The sequence below is a fragment of the Engystomops pustulosus genome, chromosome 4 (assembly GCF_040894005.1).
Source record: "Engystomops pustulosus chromosome 4, aEngPut4.maternal, whole genome shotgun sequence".
Classification (NCBI taxonomy): Eukaryota; Metazoa; Chordata; class Amphibia; order Anura; family Leptodactylidae; genus Engystomops; species Engystomops pustulosus.
Window position 1 is genome coordinate 159,809,599 of NC_092414.1, and position 14,956 is coordinate 159,824,554.

At 43.5% G+C, this 14,956-nt stretch overlaps 1 protein-coding gene across 1 annotated transcript in view; it reads right to left on the reverse strand.

The window, feature by feature from the left end:
* SLC27A2 (solute carrier family 27 member 2) overlaps positions 1 to 4,700 on the reverse strand; it is a 28,620-nt gene extending 23,920 nt beyond the window's left edge. The window contains exon 1 of the mRNA XM_072148319.1: positions 4,135 to 4,700. Within this exon, the coding sequence (XP_072004420.1) occupies positions 4,135 to 4,612 (478 nt within the window). The 5' untranslated portion in view covers positions 4,613 to 4,700. The remainder of the gene's footprint in view (positions 1 to 4,134) is intronic.
* Between the last annotated feature and the right edge of the window lie 10,256 nt (positions 4,701 to 14,956).

Consider the following 14,956-nt stretch of genomic DNA (forward strand, 5'->3'; position numbering starts at 1 on the left):
GACAGAATAGGATCTTTTTATTTTGCATGTTATATATTTTTAAACACATTTGTGGATAGCAATCAAATATGTCACGGTTTTTGTTTTAGCATTTTTGGGAGTGTAAATTTTCGATGTTGTGTATTGTGGTATATATAAATCTGCTCACTTTGGGTTATTATTTTTTAATCCCTATTTGTGCATAAACCTCCACTTTGATGTCAGTTCTATGTAAAAACGTTTTCATGGCATTTTCAATGCACTTTTTGTTCAATAATTTGTGTTTGTCACAAAGTTATATGAGGGTGGTACAGGCTGTCAACTGATAATTTGGTCAAATACAGTAACCTTCTTAAGCCATCTTCTCCAGTACAATGATAAGGTGAATAACAATAGTGTACCACTGGATGTAACTTACAAATCACAGTCTGATCAGGGTGCTATCAGGGTTTGGTCAGTGAAAAACTGACATTTTTCATGTCAAGTTTCAATCAGTTTTCAGTCGGAGTTTAATCAGTGTCTCAGTTTTTCATGTGCGTTTTTTGGGTGTTTCCAGTGCAGTTTCAATGCGTTTTTCATGCGCAGATAACGTGTGTTAAAAAGACTCAGGACTGAGGTCTATCTTTTCTACCTGTTCTTTCAACTTTGTTATTGTCCGTTAGTTGACATTTTGTTTGCATTTCTTCTCTGCTCATTGTGTATAAAATCTGTGTCACTTCAGAACCATGCCTGATGAAAGGACCATAGCTGTCCCGGAAGCTTGCTTGTAACATCTTATATTTCAGTTATCCATTAAAAGGTATTACAATCTCAAGAAGGTGACTTTATTTGAATTCAAGACCTATAGTCTCATATTACACATTGCCTTACCATACTACTGGGTTTAACTACAAAGTGTTATTAGTGTGCAGGGTGAGCCTTTTACTGACTGTGACTGTTCATAAATTAGTTTTATTTTGGGGCCATGCTTTTAGTTTTGCCCAGGGCCCCACTAAAACAGGCCCTGAGGAGGCCTCATAATGACCTAATATTTCTCACCTCATCCTTCCATCCAGGCAACCTACAAAAAACAAATCCTTGCTTCACTAAGTGGAGTCAGACTGTGAAGAACTCTCTGATGGCAGCCAAGGGGATAAACAGTTAAAATGTCCCAGGTTTCTAGATCCCATAAGAATTCTATTTAGTCTGGGGGCATCTATTTTAATTAGCTGCCAGTACAACACTCCTTATTACCTGGTTGCAGAGTTGTGGATAATAACCCTTTGCTTACACAATCAAATATGATGCGGTCATAGACTTTAGTTCCTTTTGATTTCTTATATTCAGCACACTATAATAAATGTTTTTTGGTCATGGATCACATATTTAATTATTTATGGAAGCATGCTTTGGATCCCAAATGGTGCCCATAAAATACTATGTCCCTACAATAACTATATGGGCCTTCATACAGGCACACGTCATGGAGCAGAACACATGGTGAACTGCCCCAGAGCATTACAGAGATGCTATGTAGGTAGGTTCAATCTGGGTCACTTTTAGCACCAGGATTGTTGAACAATTGGGCCCGTTGTTATTAGTTTTTAGAACTTTCAAAAATTCTAGTCTAAAAAGAAGAAATGCACCTAATGACACAAGAGGGTGGGTATAATAGGTGCAGATCCCAACGATGAGAATGCCCTCTAACAACCGAGTTTAAAGAAAAAAATGATCAGCACTCATTTTAAAGATGAAGAAATATTACATTAGGCAAGTGCTTAAATGGGTTGTTCTACTTTAGACCATCCCGTTTCTTGGAATGGTTTCCCAAAAACAAAGTGCTTTAAGCTTCTTGTACAGGATTGTGTACTGCCTTGTACAGAAGGGGAGATCCTTGCATTATAACAAAAAATGATGCAAGGACTTCAGCACCCTTATTAACTGTTACAGTGCGGACGCTGAAGTCAGGTTGGCAGATGGTAAGTCCTTGCTTCATATTTTGGTATAATGCAAGCACTCCCCTTCTATGCAAGGTGTGCCAACTGTGGGATTGGGCCCACATACAGGCATACAGGTCGGTTTCCAAGGAGGCCTGAATCTTCAAGGGAACCTAGTAGTAAGTCTTGAATTCCCCTGCAACTTCATTACAGTGTAAATAGATTTTTTTGTATCTTGATTTTTACAACAAGCACTATGGGGGTTATTTATCAGGACCTCTGCGCAACGCTTTTGCGATTATTTGCCCCAATCCGCCACCTTCACTCCCTGCCTGGCGTAGGATAAACGCTGCACTGCCAGCAGCCCCGATACATCAAGAGGCAGAAGCCTCTTGATGTATCGGGCTGCGAATTTGCACCGGCGGGGCTATAAATATCCCCCTATATGTATATTGGATGTGAATTTTTAAGTGAATTATCATTGATATGAACCGGCATGTAGACTTGTACTAGGCTTTCTTCAACCACGGACACATCTATGGGAGTAGTGACTACTGGCCAGTATAGAGCAGTACAGTACGTGGAGCACAGCCAACCAGTCTAAAGATGGTTGAGAGTTTTTACATGTGTTGTACTAAGCTTTCTTAGAGCAGTTTCACAGTGCCTTTGTCAGTCTGTGTACCATGGATGTCACAAGCTGACATCACTGCTGTAGACAGGATTCCTTACATCATAGTGATATGTGCTGTAAGAAGTTCCTGAGAAGTTCCCACTAGACAGCAGCGGCAACACTTATGACATTTACAGTGTCAGCGTTGCAGTTAAAGGGGTTCTCCACTTTAGGTAAATAATTGGTATTGTTTGTGAAATGAAAAGTTCTACAACCTTCCAATATACTATCAGTTCCTCACAGTTTTCTAGATCTCGGCTTGCTGTCCTGCTATAGAAATAATCTATGTTTACTAGGTTTGCTTCTTGTGATGGATGCGCAGGTACACAAGCCGTTATTATTTACATCTCTGATTACTCGCAGTGATAATGGGCGTTCCGGTGCTCAGTTGGACCGTGAACCACATTTAACATGCAAAGTCTGACAGAAGTGTGTTGCATGGCCCATGTTAAAGGTGCACAAAAGAAGGTTGGTGCAGTGCAGAGTTCGCCAGATTCATGCAGAACATGCGCCAAAAATCATGAATCTGGCGCCCCCTGCACACTACACAGGCAAACTGCACATAGTGGAGTCTACACTGTTTTTAGTAAATGTGCCTTAGAAGCTTTCTATAGCAGGACAGCAAACAGAGATCTACAAAACCACAAGGAATTAATACAGAAAGTATATTGAAAAGTTGTATAACTTTTCATATCTCAAACAATATTAATTATTTGTTGAAAGTGGACAACCCCTTTAAGTGATGAAGCAGAAACTTTTTAGCATCATAGATCGATATGATGTAAGGAGACCCTTCCCGAGCTGGGTTGTCGTTCTGTGACATAGGGGCTCTGCATGGTCCTTGGTTCACGACCCATAAACAGTTGAAATACCAGTGTAAGGTGCAAGTGGTTAAAGATAGGCTAAAAAAAGAGATGTACAGTACTTGGCATAAAAATGACAATACAAGTGGTTAAAACATTAAATTGCAAAGGTTCATCAAAGTTAGTCCACAAGGTGACCCACAGTGGTTGTGGGCATAAAAGCTGGCATCTATAGTAAGTGGGTTACTGGCCCCTGTTTACTGATTTGAATACTTATCCCACAGTGTCAAAATACAGAGGGAGAGGGAAGTCCTACTTCAAGTAAAGTCATTGAGCTAATAACAAATGGCCATCTTGTCACTTTTGTGCCAACTTTTCTGCCAGGAACCACTTTGAGCCAGGTAAAAGATAATAGAATTTGATGTGAGACATCACATGTTGACCATGTGAGATCTGATAATGCAGATTTCTGCATTAACTTACGATTTCTGCAATTTCTCATTAAACATAATTTTAGGTACAAATATGTCATCTGTGATTATGGAATAGATTATAATATGGTATGATTTTTTGCAATAATGATCTCTTCAGACACTATATTCTGCAGCATCATCATCCCACACGGACTAAACACAGAAAAAGTTTTAACCTGAATGCAAACTCCTGTGATTCTTTCCCCCCAGTAGTAGGAGTTGCATGTAAAGTAGCCATGTGACTAGGCTCTGGATATTAGATCTCAGACATCAGGGGGGTTACATCTACTTACCTGGTTCTGCTAGGATGATCTTGGCTCCACTACATCTGAAGCAGTGCAAGAATGATTGGGACCTGATGTTATTATTCAGACAGGACAGGGCACAACCAAGCTTTGCCACCCCCAGCCAGATCCAGATGTAGGCAGGGGCATTGCCCATGTAGATGGCCACACAGTCTCCAGACTTGACCCCGGCATATTTGCGCAGAGCCCTGGCTGTCTGGTTGCTGAGCCGGTCTATTTCAGAGTAAGTGTACATCTCCTCCTGGTAGATGATGAATGGCTTGTCTGGAGACTTCTCCACCTGCTCCAGGAAGATGTCCACCACAGTGTGAGCCGGGGTCTTCCGCACCTGCTTCTTGGCACGGATGCCATAGCGCATCACGGTGATGAAGTGAGCAATGTCCTGGAAGATGTACGGGAAGATGAAGCTTATAAGTAGGGGTAGAAGTAGCAGCCCAGGGAGGGCTGTGAAGAATACGGTGATCATAGTAGCCGGCTCCGTGATGTACACCTGCTCAGGAGAGCATTAACCATTCTGCTGTGATCACAGGTGACAGCTCGGGTACACTACCTCTGCAGGGAGCACAGCTGGGCGTGGACTCGTGCACTGCCCTCCCACTCCACAGACAGGTGCACTCAGGTGACAGCTCTGAAGGGGGAGGGTGGCCCTGCACTCTGCCTCCATCCGATTCCACAAAGGTGCCTATTACTGGTTAATACATACCTAACCATCATAAACCCATAATACCATCTTATATGAAATACTTCACACAATGTCTTGCATAACTCAGTGCACAAAAGTTCACCTTACAAACTGTAATGCCAGCATCCTATAAGGGCTCATTCACACAGGAATCATCGGTGTGCTGCAAAATTGCACCTAAACATAGAAAATTAAGGGGAAACATACTCCGCTCAATCTAATGTTATAATTGAGGTCAATGGTTGTGAAGCAAGAAAACAGCGAGATTTTCTTATGAGGAAGGGGCATGAATGCACTTAAGAAAGTCCCAGCCATCACTAAAAGCAGATCAATGTGTATGGATGGATCTTGCAAGGCAGTTAAAAAACTTGCTTTGTTCCAAAAACAGCGCCACATTGGACCATGGTTTGTGCTGGTATTGCAACTTAGCAGTATAGAAATGAATATGGCTTAGTTGCAACACCAAACACTACATATTGTCATACGTGGAGCTGTTTTTGTTTAAAGAAAGCAACCCCTTTAAGCATGTTTATCAAGAACGAGTTTGGTCCAACAAAACAAACCTAGAATCACTGAACTGAATTCAGAATGTCCATTCAATTCAGTGATTCCGCGTTTGGTCCATTAAATAGTGTAAGTACACAAAACTGCAGATTCTAAACCCACGTGAGGAATCAATTGTATAAATCACATCTACTGTGCTGCTATTGTAAATCTCTGCATGTTAACCCTGTGTGTCCCTGGCATAGGTGTTGCTAGGTTTGGAACAGATCCGGGGTCCAAGCCCCAGTGCACTCTTACTAAACTTTCAGTAGCAGACACCAATATTTACCATGTCTCCACCAATGGGTCATCTCTGTAGAGTTTGCCACACAGACAACTTATGTTCTTCACTTTCCCTTCATCTAAGTCACCCAGCAGTGTTTAGCTGGGTTCATACGTCATTTTTTGTATACGTTGAATGGACACACTAGGTTCTGCTTTCATGTATAATGCACAGAACTACTACTCTTAACCTGTAAAGTAGGGCCGTGCCACATTTATCATGCAAAGTACAATAGAAATGTGTTGCAGGTCCTGTGTTAAAGGTGCAACAAAAAATAGTGCACTCTGTAGGGGCACTGCAGGGGGTGCCAGATTCATGCAGAATGTGTGCCAGAAATCCTGAATCTGGCACCCTATGGACTATACACAGACAAGCATAGTGCAGTTTGCACTGTTTTTAGTAAATGTGGGCCATAGTGTCTTACAGCGCAGTGACAAGAACTGTGAGCTTGTTAAAGTGAAGGAACACGCACTGATGCTTGTGGACCTGGTGCTGGAGGGAGAGGATATATTACATCAGTATCTGCCACAACTTCCCTGGTACAAGCAGGCATCGGGGGTTTGCAGCGGGAATCACAAGGTGGACATCACAATTGCCAAGTAGAGAAGTAAGCATGGGCAGGGACATTACAACTCTTTAACTGGTCATTGGGTTAATATAGTGGCGACTGGGGCAGAGACAGGAAGATCTGGTGCATATACTTTAATATAACATATAACTATAGAAATTTGATGTCTGTATTATCTTACTGGATAAAAGAGAAGTGTCATTTAAGGTGCACAGTGAAAGTCAGGAATATGAAGAGGTTAATGATCTGATGGTCGATGAAGATGTTTTCATTTTCTTTATTTCCAAGGGGAGGACTGAATTGTATTATATATATGTTCAACACCCCTGCCAATGTGCAGGCAGAGGAGTGTTTGCGAATAAGCCCCTTGTTTGCATCTCCCCAGTAGGTGAGCCTGCACAACTCACTTCAGGCATTACACAGCTATTTAGAGGTAATTAGCAGCGGTAGATTCTGCCTGGACAGGCAAGGGTTAAAACTGTTTAATATTGTTATCCAATGATGTCCCAATCTGTAAGCTGGAGTGTGATTGGAGAGTGAGCACCACCTGCCCAGGGAATAACAAAACCCCTGGACAGGAAGGGGCAAGGCCTCTTGGAACCTAGGTTTCTTACCAGTAACACATCTTGGAACCTAGCTCCTTACATAGGAGCACCTCTTTAGGCCCAGCTCCCACCACATGAGGAGCTGCTAGGCCTAAGCTCTCCTAGAGATCACACCTTCTAGAACACACAGAGTGACCAGAGACGGAGTGTCAGTCCACTAGCACGGACACACAGAACACCCAAGACAAAGCTGCAGCTTTCATACCTGGACACTGCTAACTCCCAAGCTGCACCTACTACCAGGCTGGTGAATCTACTCCTGAGGATCACTCTCCATGACTATTCCAGTAATCCGTACTCCCTCCAGTAATTTGGCATCTGTTCTGAAATCGTTTGGCCCGTTGCCTGCAGTTGTTCCAATAATGAACCGTGAGTTACTTTTGCACAACGTTGCTACCGTCTGGTCCCTGAATACGGCTATACCATCACGGGCTTCCCCATCCATTACCCAGGGACATATACTACGGACATTAAAGGGTACCTACCACCCCGATTCTACCTATAAAGGTAGAAGGGGTGGTAGGTGGATGGATGGGACGTGAGGATAGCCCTTTTTTGGGCTAATCCTCACGTCCCGAGTGTCTTTTAGAAAACTTTATTACATGTATATGCTAATTTTTTTATGCGTTACTCCGCCTACCAGGTAATCTTCGGCGCGCAGCTCCTGGTAGCCGCGCGCCCTCGTCCGGGTCCCCTGCGTTCTGCGCATGCGCAGAATGCAGGCCTTCGGCTGCGCGGCCGCGGCTCCTTGGCCGGAACTACTGCGCATGCGCAGTAGCCGGGGGACTCGGACGAGGGCGCGCAGCTACCAGGAGCTGCGCGCCGAAGATTACCTGGCAACGCGGATTACCTGATTACCTGAGTAACACGGCTACTGGGGCGTGGAGTAGCCGCGACTAGTAGCCTCATGTCCGGCTACTCCACGCCCCAGTAGCCGCATAAAAAAATTAGCATATACATGTAATAAAGTTTTCTAAAAGACACCCGGGACGTGAGGATTAGCCCAAAAAAGGGCTATCCTCACGTCCCATCCATCCACCTACCACCCCTTCTACCTTCATAGGTAGAATCGGGGTGGTAGGTTCCCTTTAAAGGGGTTGCCCCAGGGAGATTCAAGTACATCAGCCTCTCTCTCTACAATTTCTTGCGCACACCACCTGCTGGAGACCTGCCCCAAAGAAAAGGCTAGGCCCTGGTGGGGGATGTTGCATATGTGTATTATACAAGGGGACAGTTGAACTGTATATAGCTGCTTATCCCAGCTTTCATTCTATACAGGGCAGCTGGTACCTTTCCCTGTGATAACTTTGACTCATTCTTTCCTGTGATCAATACCTGATCGATTCGGGAAATAACCATTCAGGTCATCACAGGGAAAGTACATAGGAAGTAACATAAGGCAACAGTAGCAGATGGCTGAGAACAGTGACAGCTCACTCTCTGTCCTCCAGCACCCAGCCATCTCTCCATGACTGATGCCCATCACCCAGTCCCCATGCCTTTTGTAGCCAGTAGCTTCAGCCTACTGGAGTGTGTGTTGACGCAATAAAAGCCTCTGCTGAGGAGGCTCACACTTTGTGATACTGCAGGTCCTGATAAGACAGAAGCCTCCTCTCTCCTGTGCACTGCTTCAGAGTTGGAAGGGGGGACTCTGTGACTCCCAGGCCCATATATCGGGTGGGCTCATTGACTGCAGGCAGACTATTGCTCCCCTGATGGCAGCCCTGCCAATAATCCACCAACATGGTCAGTGCTGATGACGCCATCATCAGCGCTACCATCCTTTCTGCTAGAAAAAAACATGTTAGGCCATGATGGAGGATGTTATGGTGTCACAGAAGGAAGCAGAGGAGGCATAGGTGTCAGACCCCAGTCCACACATGGCTTACAGGGTGGGAAGATGGTCCAACAGTGGTCATTTACTCAACTATCCTGCATGGGAACAGTTTTGGAGGAGGAATATAAATTTGGTACCACTATGATTGTGCCGAACCAAAGAATAAAGTATAGGTGTTATTTGGAGCTCATAGTGAAAGTCACAACCAAGAAAGTGATGCAAATGCATTTTTTTCCCAATTTCGCCACATTTGGACATTTTTTTCCAACTTCCCAGTACATGGCATGGAATAATAAATGATGTCAGTGAGAAGTAACATTTGTTACACAGAAAATAAGACATCACACGGCTCTGTACACAGAAAAATTTAGAAGTTATGGATTTTTGAAGGTGGAGAGTAAAAAATGAACTTGAAACCCAGAGGTTAAATCCTTAAAGGGTTAAATTAACAATATGACATGAAAAAAAATTCTTTTTATGTCATTGAGGTTAAAGATGCTCTGGGCGTTCAGACCTAGTTATTTTCTCTGTGTTACAAGAAGCAATGGGAAAACCTTTCACTGTGCTTAGATAGGACCTGTCACCCTAAAAAACTCTCTAGATTAAGCTTACTTAAGTATGCAGCTGCTAGCACTACCCCATTATTAGCAGTGTTAAACTGCTAGCTTTATCAGAAACTTCCGATAAAGCTAGCAAGCACTGCACTGCCATACCCTGAGAACGCTGGGCAGAGTGCACAGTGGTCTGGCGTATTCATGAAGGGGCGGTCTGAGTCGCTGGTTCTTCCCTGGACTGGTCCTCCCACACCGTAGGCCGGAGCTGACTGCCGGGCTTCATGTGTCAGTTACCGCCTTCTCGTACCACCCCCTCATGAATATTATTATAGAGTTACCCCATTATTAGCAGTGTTAAACTTCTAGCTTTAGCGGAAACTACCAATAAAGACCGTGTTCAGACTGGCAGTGCAGTGTTCTGTAGCTTTATTGGAAGGTTCCGCTAAATCTGGCAGTTTAACTGCAGCTCCTAGAGCTTTTTTTAGGGTGACAGGTCCTCTTAAAAGGCACTCCGAATGTTCAGATGCAGATAATGGGGCACATTTACTTACCCGGTCCTGTCACGATCCAGCGGCGCGTTCTCAGTCGAGGATTCGGGTCTTCCAGCGATTCACTAAGGTAGTGCGCCCGATGTCCACCAGGTGTCGCTGCTGCGCTGAAGTCCGTCAGAGTTCACCATCTGTTGCTGGGTGCAGGTAAGCGCGTGTCAAGCAACACATTTTTTAAAATTCCGGCTTTTTTCCTAATCCATCAGGTTCTCCGACAGCCAAGACCCCGATTTCTGTTGCGTGCATGCCGGTGCCGATGCGCCACAATCCGATTGCGTGCGCCAAAAACCTGAGGCAATTCGGCGCAAATCGGAAAAATTCGGGGAACCCGACAAAAAAAAGCGATTTGGGCCCTTAGTAAATGACCCCAATTCTCTCTACAGTAAATAAAGCAATGGGAAAACCCTTCCTCTCACTGCATTAAAGGTGCTCTGGGTGTTCAGACCCAGTTATTATCTCAGTGGTAAAAGGAGCCATGGGAAAACCACAAACCCTTTCTCCCACTGCGTTAAAATTGCTCTGGGTGTTCAGATCCAGTTATTCTGTGGTTAAAATTTAGCTACATCTGTATTTGATGTTTTTAAATCCAGCGAAAGGGGAATTTGACATTTTCAATTTTGAATAGAGCACATGCAGAAATTGACCATTTAAATTTTGAAATCAGCGAATGCAGAATTTGACAATTACACATTTGAAACCAGCGATTGCAGAATTTGACAATTTCAATTTTAAATACAACAAATGCAAAATTTGACAATTTATATTTTGAATCCAGTGAATGCAGAATTCGACAATATCAATTTTGAAGCCAGCATATGTGGAACTTGACAAATGACATTTTGAAATTACATTCAAAATCAGCGAATACAGAATTTGCCAATTTCAATTTTGAATCCACGATCTGGCCACATATTAAATTTTCCCACCCGGAAATTGAACAGGGAGGACCCATACTTCTGTACCAGGAGACCTGTTGACAGATAATCTTTCACCATATGAGTCACAGTCTGTCTCCTGGTCCTGCGTGTTGTATCTTTTGGTGGTGGAGGTTGAGAAGAATTGAACATGGCTGTAATGTCCGTGCCTGAACGTCGCTCTAGCTGCAGTTGGCGGAATACATGGCGTATTTGTGTGTGAATTGTGGCTTAATTCTTGTGTTTGGATTAACTGAGCCACACCCTGCTCCTTGAATTTTAGTTCTGCCCAGCAAGGGTTACTAGCTTGATGGACAGTTTCCTCCTTAGTGCTACTGGGGGCGTGTCCGGGATCGGCTTTATATACCTGCCCATTCCCATCTTACCTTGCTGGTTATTTTGAGTCTGACCTGTGTATACTTGCTTGATCTTGACCTGACCTGTGTTTATACCCGTTTGTTTTTAACCTGTCTCTGCTTGTCTGCCTGTATCTGTACCTGACCTGTATATAACCTGCTTGATCTTGACCTGACCTGTATATAACCCGTTTGATCTTGACCTGACCTGTATATAACCCGTTTGATCTTGTCCTGACCTGTGTATATCCTACTTGTACCTGGATCTTACCTGTGATTATCTGCCTGAAGATCTATTGTTTTGTCCCTGCTTCAGAGTTGGAAGGGGGGACTCTGTGACTCCCAGGCCCATATATCGGGTGGGCTCATTGACTGCAGGCAGACTATTGCTCCCCTGATGGCAGCCCTGCCAATAATCCACCAACATGGTCAGTGCTGATGACGCCATCATCGGCGCTACCATCCTTTCTGCTAGAAAACAACATGTTAGGCCATGATGGAGGATGTTATGGTGTCACAGAAGGAAGCAGAGGAGGCAGAGGTGTCAGACCCCAGTCCACACATGGCTTACAGGGTGGGAAGATGGTCCAACAGTGGTCATTTACTCAACTATCCTGCATGGGAACAGTTTTGGAGGAGGAATATAAATTTGGTACCACTATGATTGTGCCGAACCAAAGAATAAAGCATAGCTGTTATTTGGAGCTCATAGTGAAAGTCACAACCAAGAAAGTGACGCAAATGCATTTTTTTCCCAATTTCGCCACATTTGGACATTTTTTTCCAACTTCCCAGTACATGGCATGGAATAATAAATTATGTCAGTGAGAAGTAACATTTGTTACACAGAAAATAAGACATCACACGGAGACATCTCTCTACAGTAAATAAAGCAATGGGAAAACCCTTCCTCTCACTGCATTAAAGGTGCTCTGAGTGTTCAGACCCAGTTATTATCTCAGTGGTAAAAGGAGCCATGGGAAAACCACAAACCCTTTCTTCCACTGCGTTAAAATTGCTCTGGGTGTTCAGATCCAGTTATTCTGTGGTTAAAATTTAGCTACATCTGTATTTGATGTTTTTAAATCCAGCGAAAGGGGAATTTGACATTTTCAATTTTGAATAGAGCACATGCAGAAATTGACCATTTAAATTTTGAAATCAGCGAATGCAGAATTTGACAATTACACATTTGAAACCAGCGATTGCAGAATTTGACAATTTCAATTTTGAATACAACAAATGCAGAATTTGACAATTTATATTTTGAATCCAGTGAATGCAGAATTCGACAATATCAATTTTGAAGCCAGCATATGTGGAACTTGACAAATGACATTTAGAAATTACATTCAAAATCAGCGAATACAGAATTTGCCAATTTCAATTTTGAATCCAGCAAGTATAGAATCGGAATTTGACAGTTTTACTTTTGAATCCAACAAATGCAGAATTTGGTCACTTCTATTTTGAATTCTAGGTAATGCAGAATTTGACAATTTTCATTTTGAATTCAGCAGGCTTATCTTCATGAATGTGAGGATAGCTGTGGACTGATGGAAAAGGCAGGACAGGCAGTGTGCAGGCAGTCACAGTCTGTCTCCTGGTCCTGCGTGTTGTATCTTTTGGTGGTGGAGGTTGAGAAGAATTGAACATGGCTGTAATGTCCGTGCCTGAACGTCGCTCTAGCCGCAGTTGGCGGAATACATGGCGTATTTGTGTGTGAATTGTGGCTTAATTCTTGTGTTTGGATTAACTGAGCCACACCCTGCTCCTTGAATTTTAGTTCTGCCCAGCAAGGGTTACTAGCTTGATGGACAGTTTCCTCCTTAGTGCTACTGGGGGCGTGTCCGGGATCGGCTTTATATACCTGCCCATTCCCATCTTACCTTGCTGGTTATTTTGAGTCTGACCTGTGTATACTTGCTTGATCTTGACCTGACCTGTGTTTATACCCGTTTGTTTTTAACCTGTCTCTGCTTGTCTGCCTGTATCTGTACCTGACCTGTATATAACCTGCTTGATCTTGACCTGACCTGTATATAACCCGTTTGATCTTGACCTGACCTGTATATAACCCGTTTGATCTTGTCCTGACCTGTGTATATCCTACTTGTACCTGTATCTGGATCTGACCTGTGATTATCTGCCTGAAGATCTATTGTTTTGTCCCTGTCTCAGTCCTGTGTTGGTTTCTGTGCACCAGTGTGAACACTGGTCTATACCTGTATTTCCGTTACCTGTCCACTCCACCATCCAGCAGCTGCAAGACGAAGTAAGTGTCCCCTGTCCTGTTGTAGGGTCACTCAGGGACCGTCAGTTAGGTTCCTGATAGTGGGTTCGCCCTTATCAGGGCGGTTTATCTGCTTTAGGTAGGGCCTTAGCCCGCAGGGACATCGCAGGGTGAGTTCGCCACCACTTACCTAGTCTGACAGCTAGCGCCAAGTCTGGTTGTGGTTGCGCGTTTGCTGGATGGGTGCTGACAATGGCTTTCCACATTGTGGCTATTGTACTAACTTTCCCTTTCGAGGTGGTGTTTGTGCTCCTGATGTGTTGTCAACTTCCTCCTCCTTGTGCTGCCAGTGAGCTCTCGCAGTCGGATTGGAACTTCACTGAAAGTGCCTCCACTAAAGTGCACTTGTACTCCCTCAATTTTCTGTCATGCTGTAATGGTGAAATGAAGGATCCCATACTATCCTTGTAGCATCAATCCAGCATGGTGGCCAGCCATTATTCAGCATTGTTGACTTTACCTGCATCTCAGGTAAGCAGGCAAAGCAGCATGTATTGGCTCATGTGCAAGCCTTCCTTAGTGGGAGGTGTCTCCTCTTCTTCTGCATCTCCCCGCCACGCTCCAATGACAGCCCATAAGCTGCTCTGGGTGTCAACCTGCTGGGAAGAAAGCTCCTCCTCCTCTTCCAAAACTGACCCCTGTCTGGACAATGCAGTTCCTAGAAGGTTTATAAATTGGCACTCCACAGTTCTAGTACTCAATTTCTCTACAGTACTGTTACATTTATCCTTCAAAAATCAGCACTGCACAATACTATTACATTTATTCTGCACTGCGCTTCTTCCCCACAAGATGGACCTTCCATGTTTGATAAAAGTATTTGAAACAGCAACAACAGGCCCTTAAAGTGTAACACCAATTTCATAATGATTTTTTAGCAAATTGTCATATGCGATTCCCTCCTACAAAACAAACAGAATGATGCCCATATTGTGCTGCTCATTCTTTTCTTTCGAGTGTTATGGCATTTTCTGTTCTGAAGCTACTTGTAGCATGTTCATACGGGATCTTTACAGTGACAAGCATGGCAACTTCTATCACAGATAGGAGGGGCATGTAATAAGTAGTAGAAATCAGCAGTGACATTGAAACATGAAGTGTATAATCTGTGCTGTGTGAGCACTAAGGGTTGGGAAAGCTGGGGGAGGGTCTACTGCAGAGGAGTGTATGACACATCTTGAGCTGCTTAAGAAGCCTTATAACAGATGAAAGTACGTACAATCCAAATGCAAACATTAATGAATAAATCAAAACTGTATGGATAATGAGAGAAGAGGGGACATTTATCAGGTCTTGTACACCATAAAGCCCCATTCATACTACCGCCGGGGGGGGGGGGGGGGGGGGACGTATATCAACTGCTCAAAAGTTTGTGGTCACCCAGACAATTTGTGTTTTGCATGAAAACTTATACTTTTATTTTTCAAATAAGTTGAAAAATGAATAGAAAATATAGTTCAGACATTGACAAGGTTTGAAATATTATTTTTCCATTTGAAATAATAATTTTTGCTTCCATCAAAGAATGTTCCCTTTGCTGCATAACTCTCCCCTACAGGATACATACACATCCATACTTCCAGATTTACCTTTTAATTTATCTACCCCAGGATACTGGGATACAATC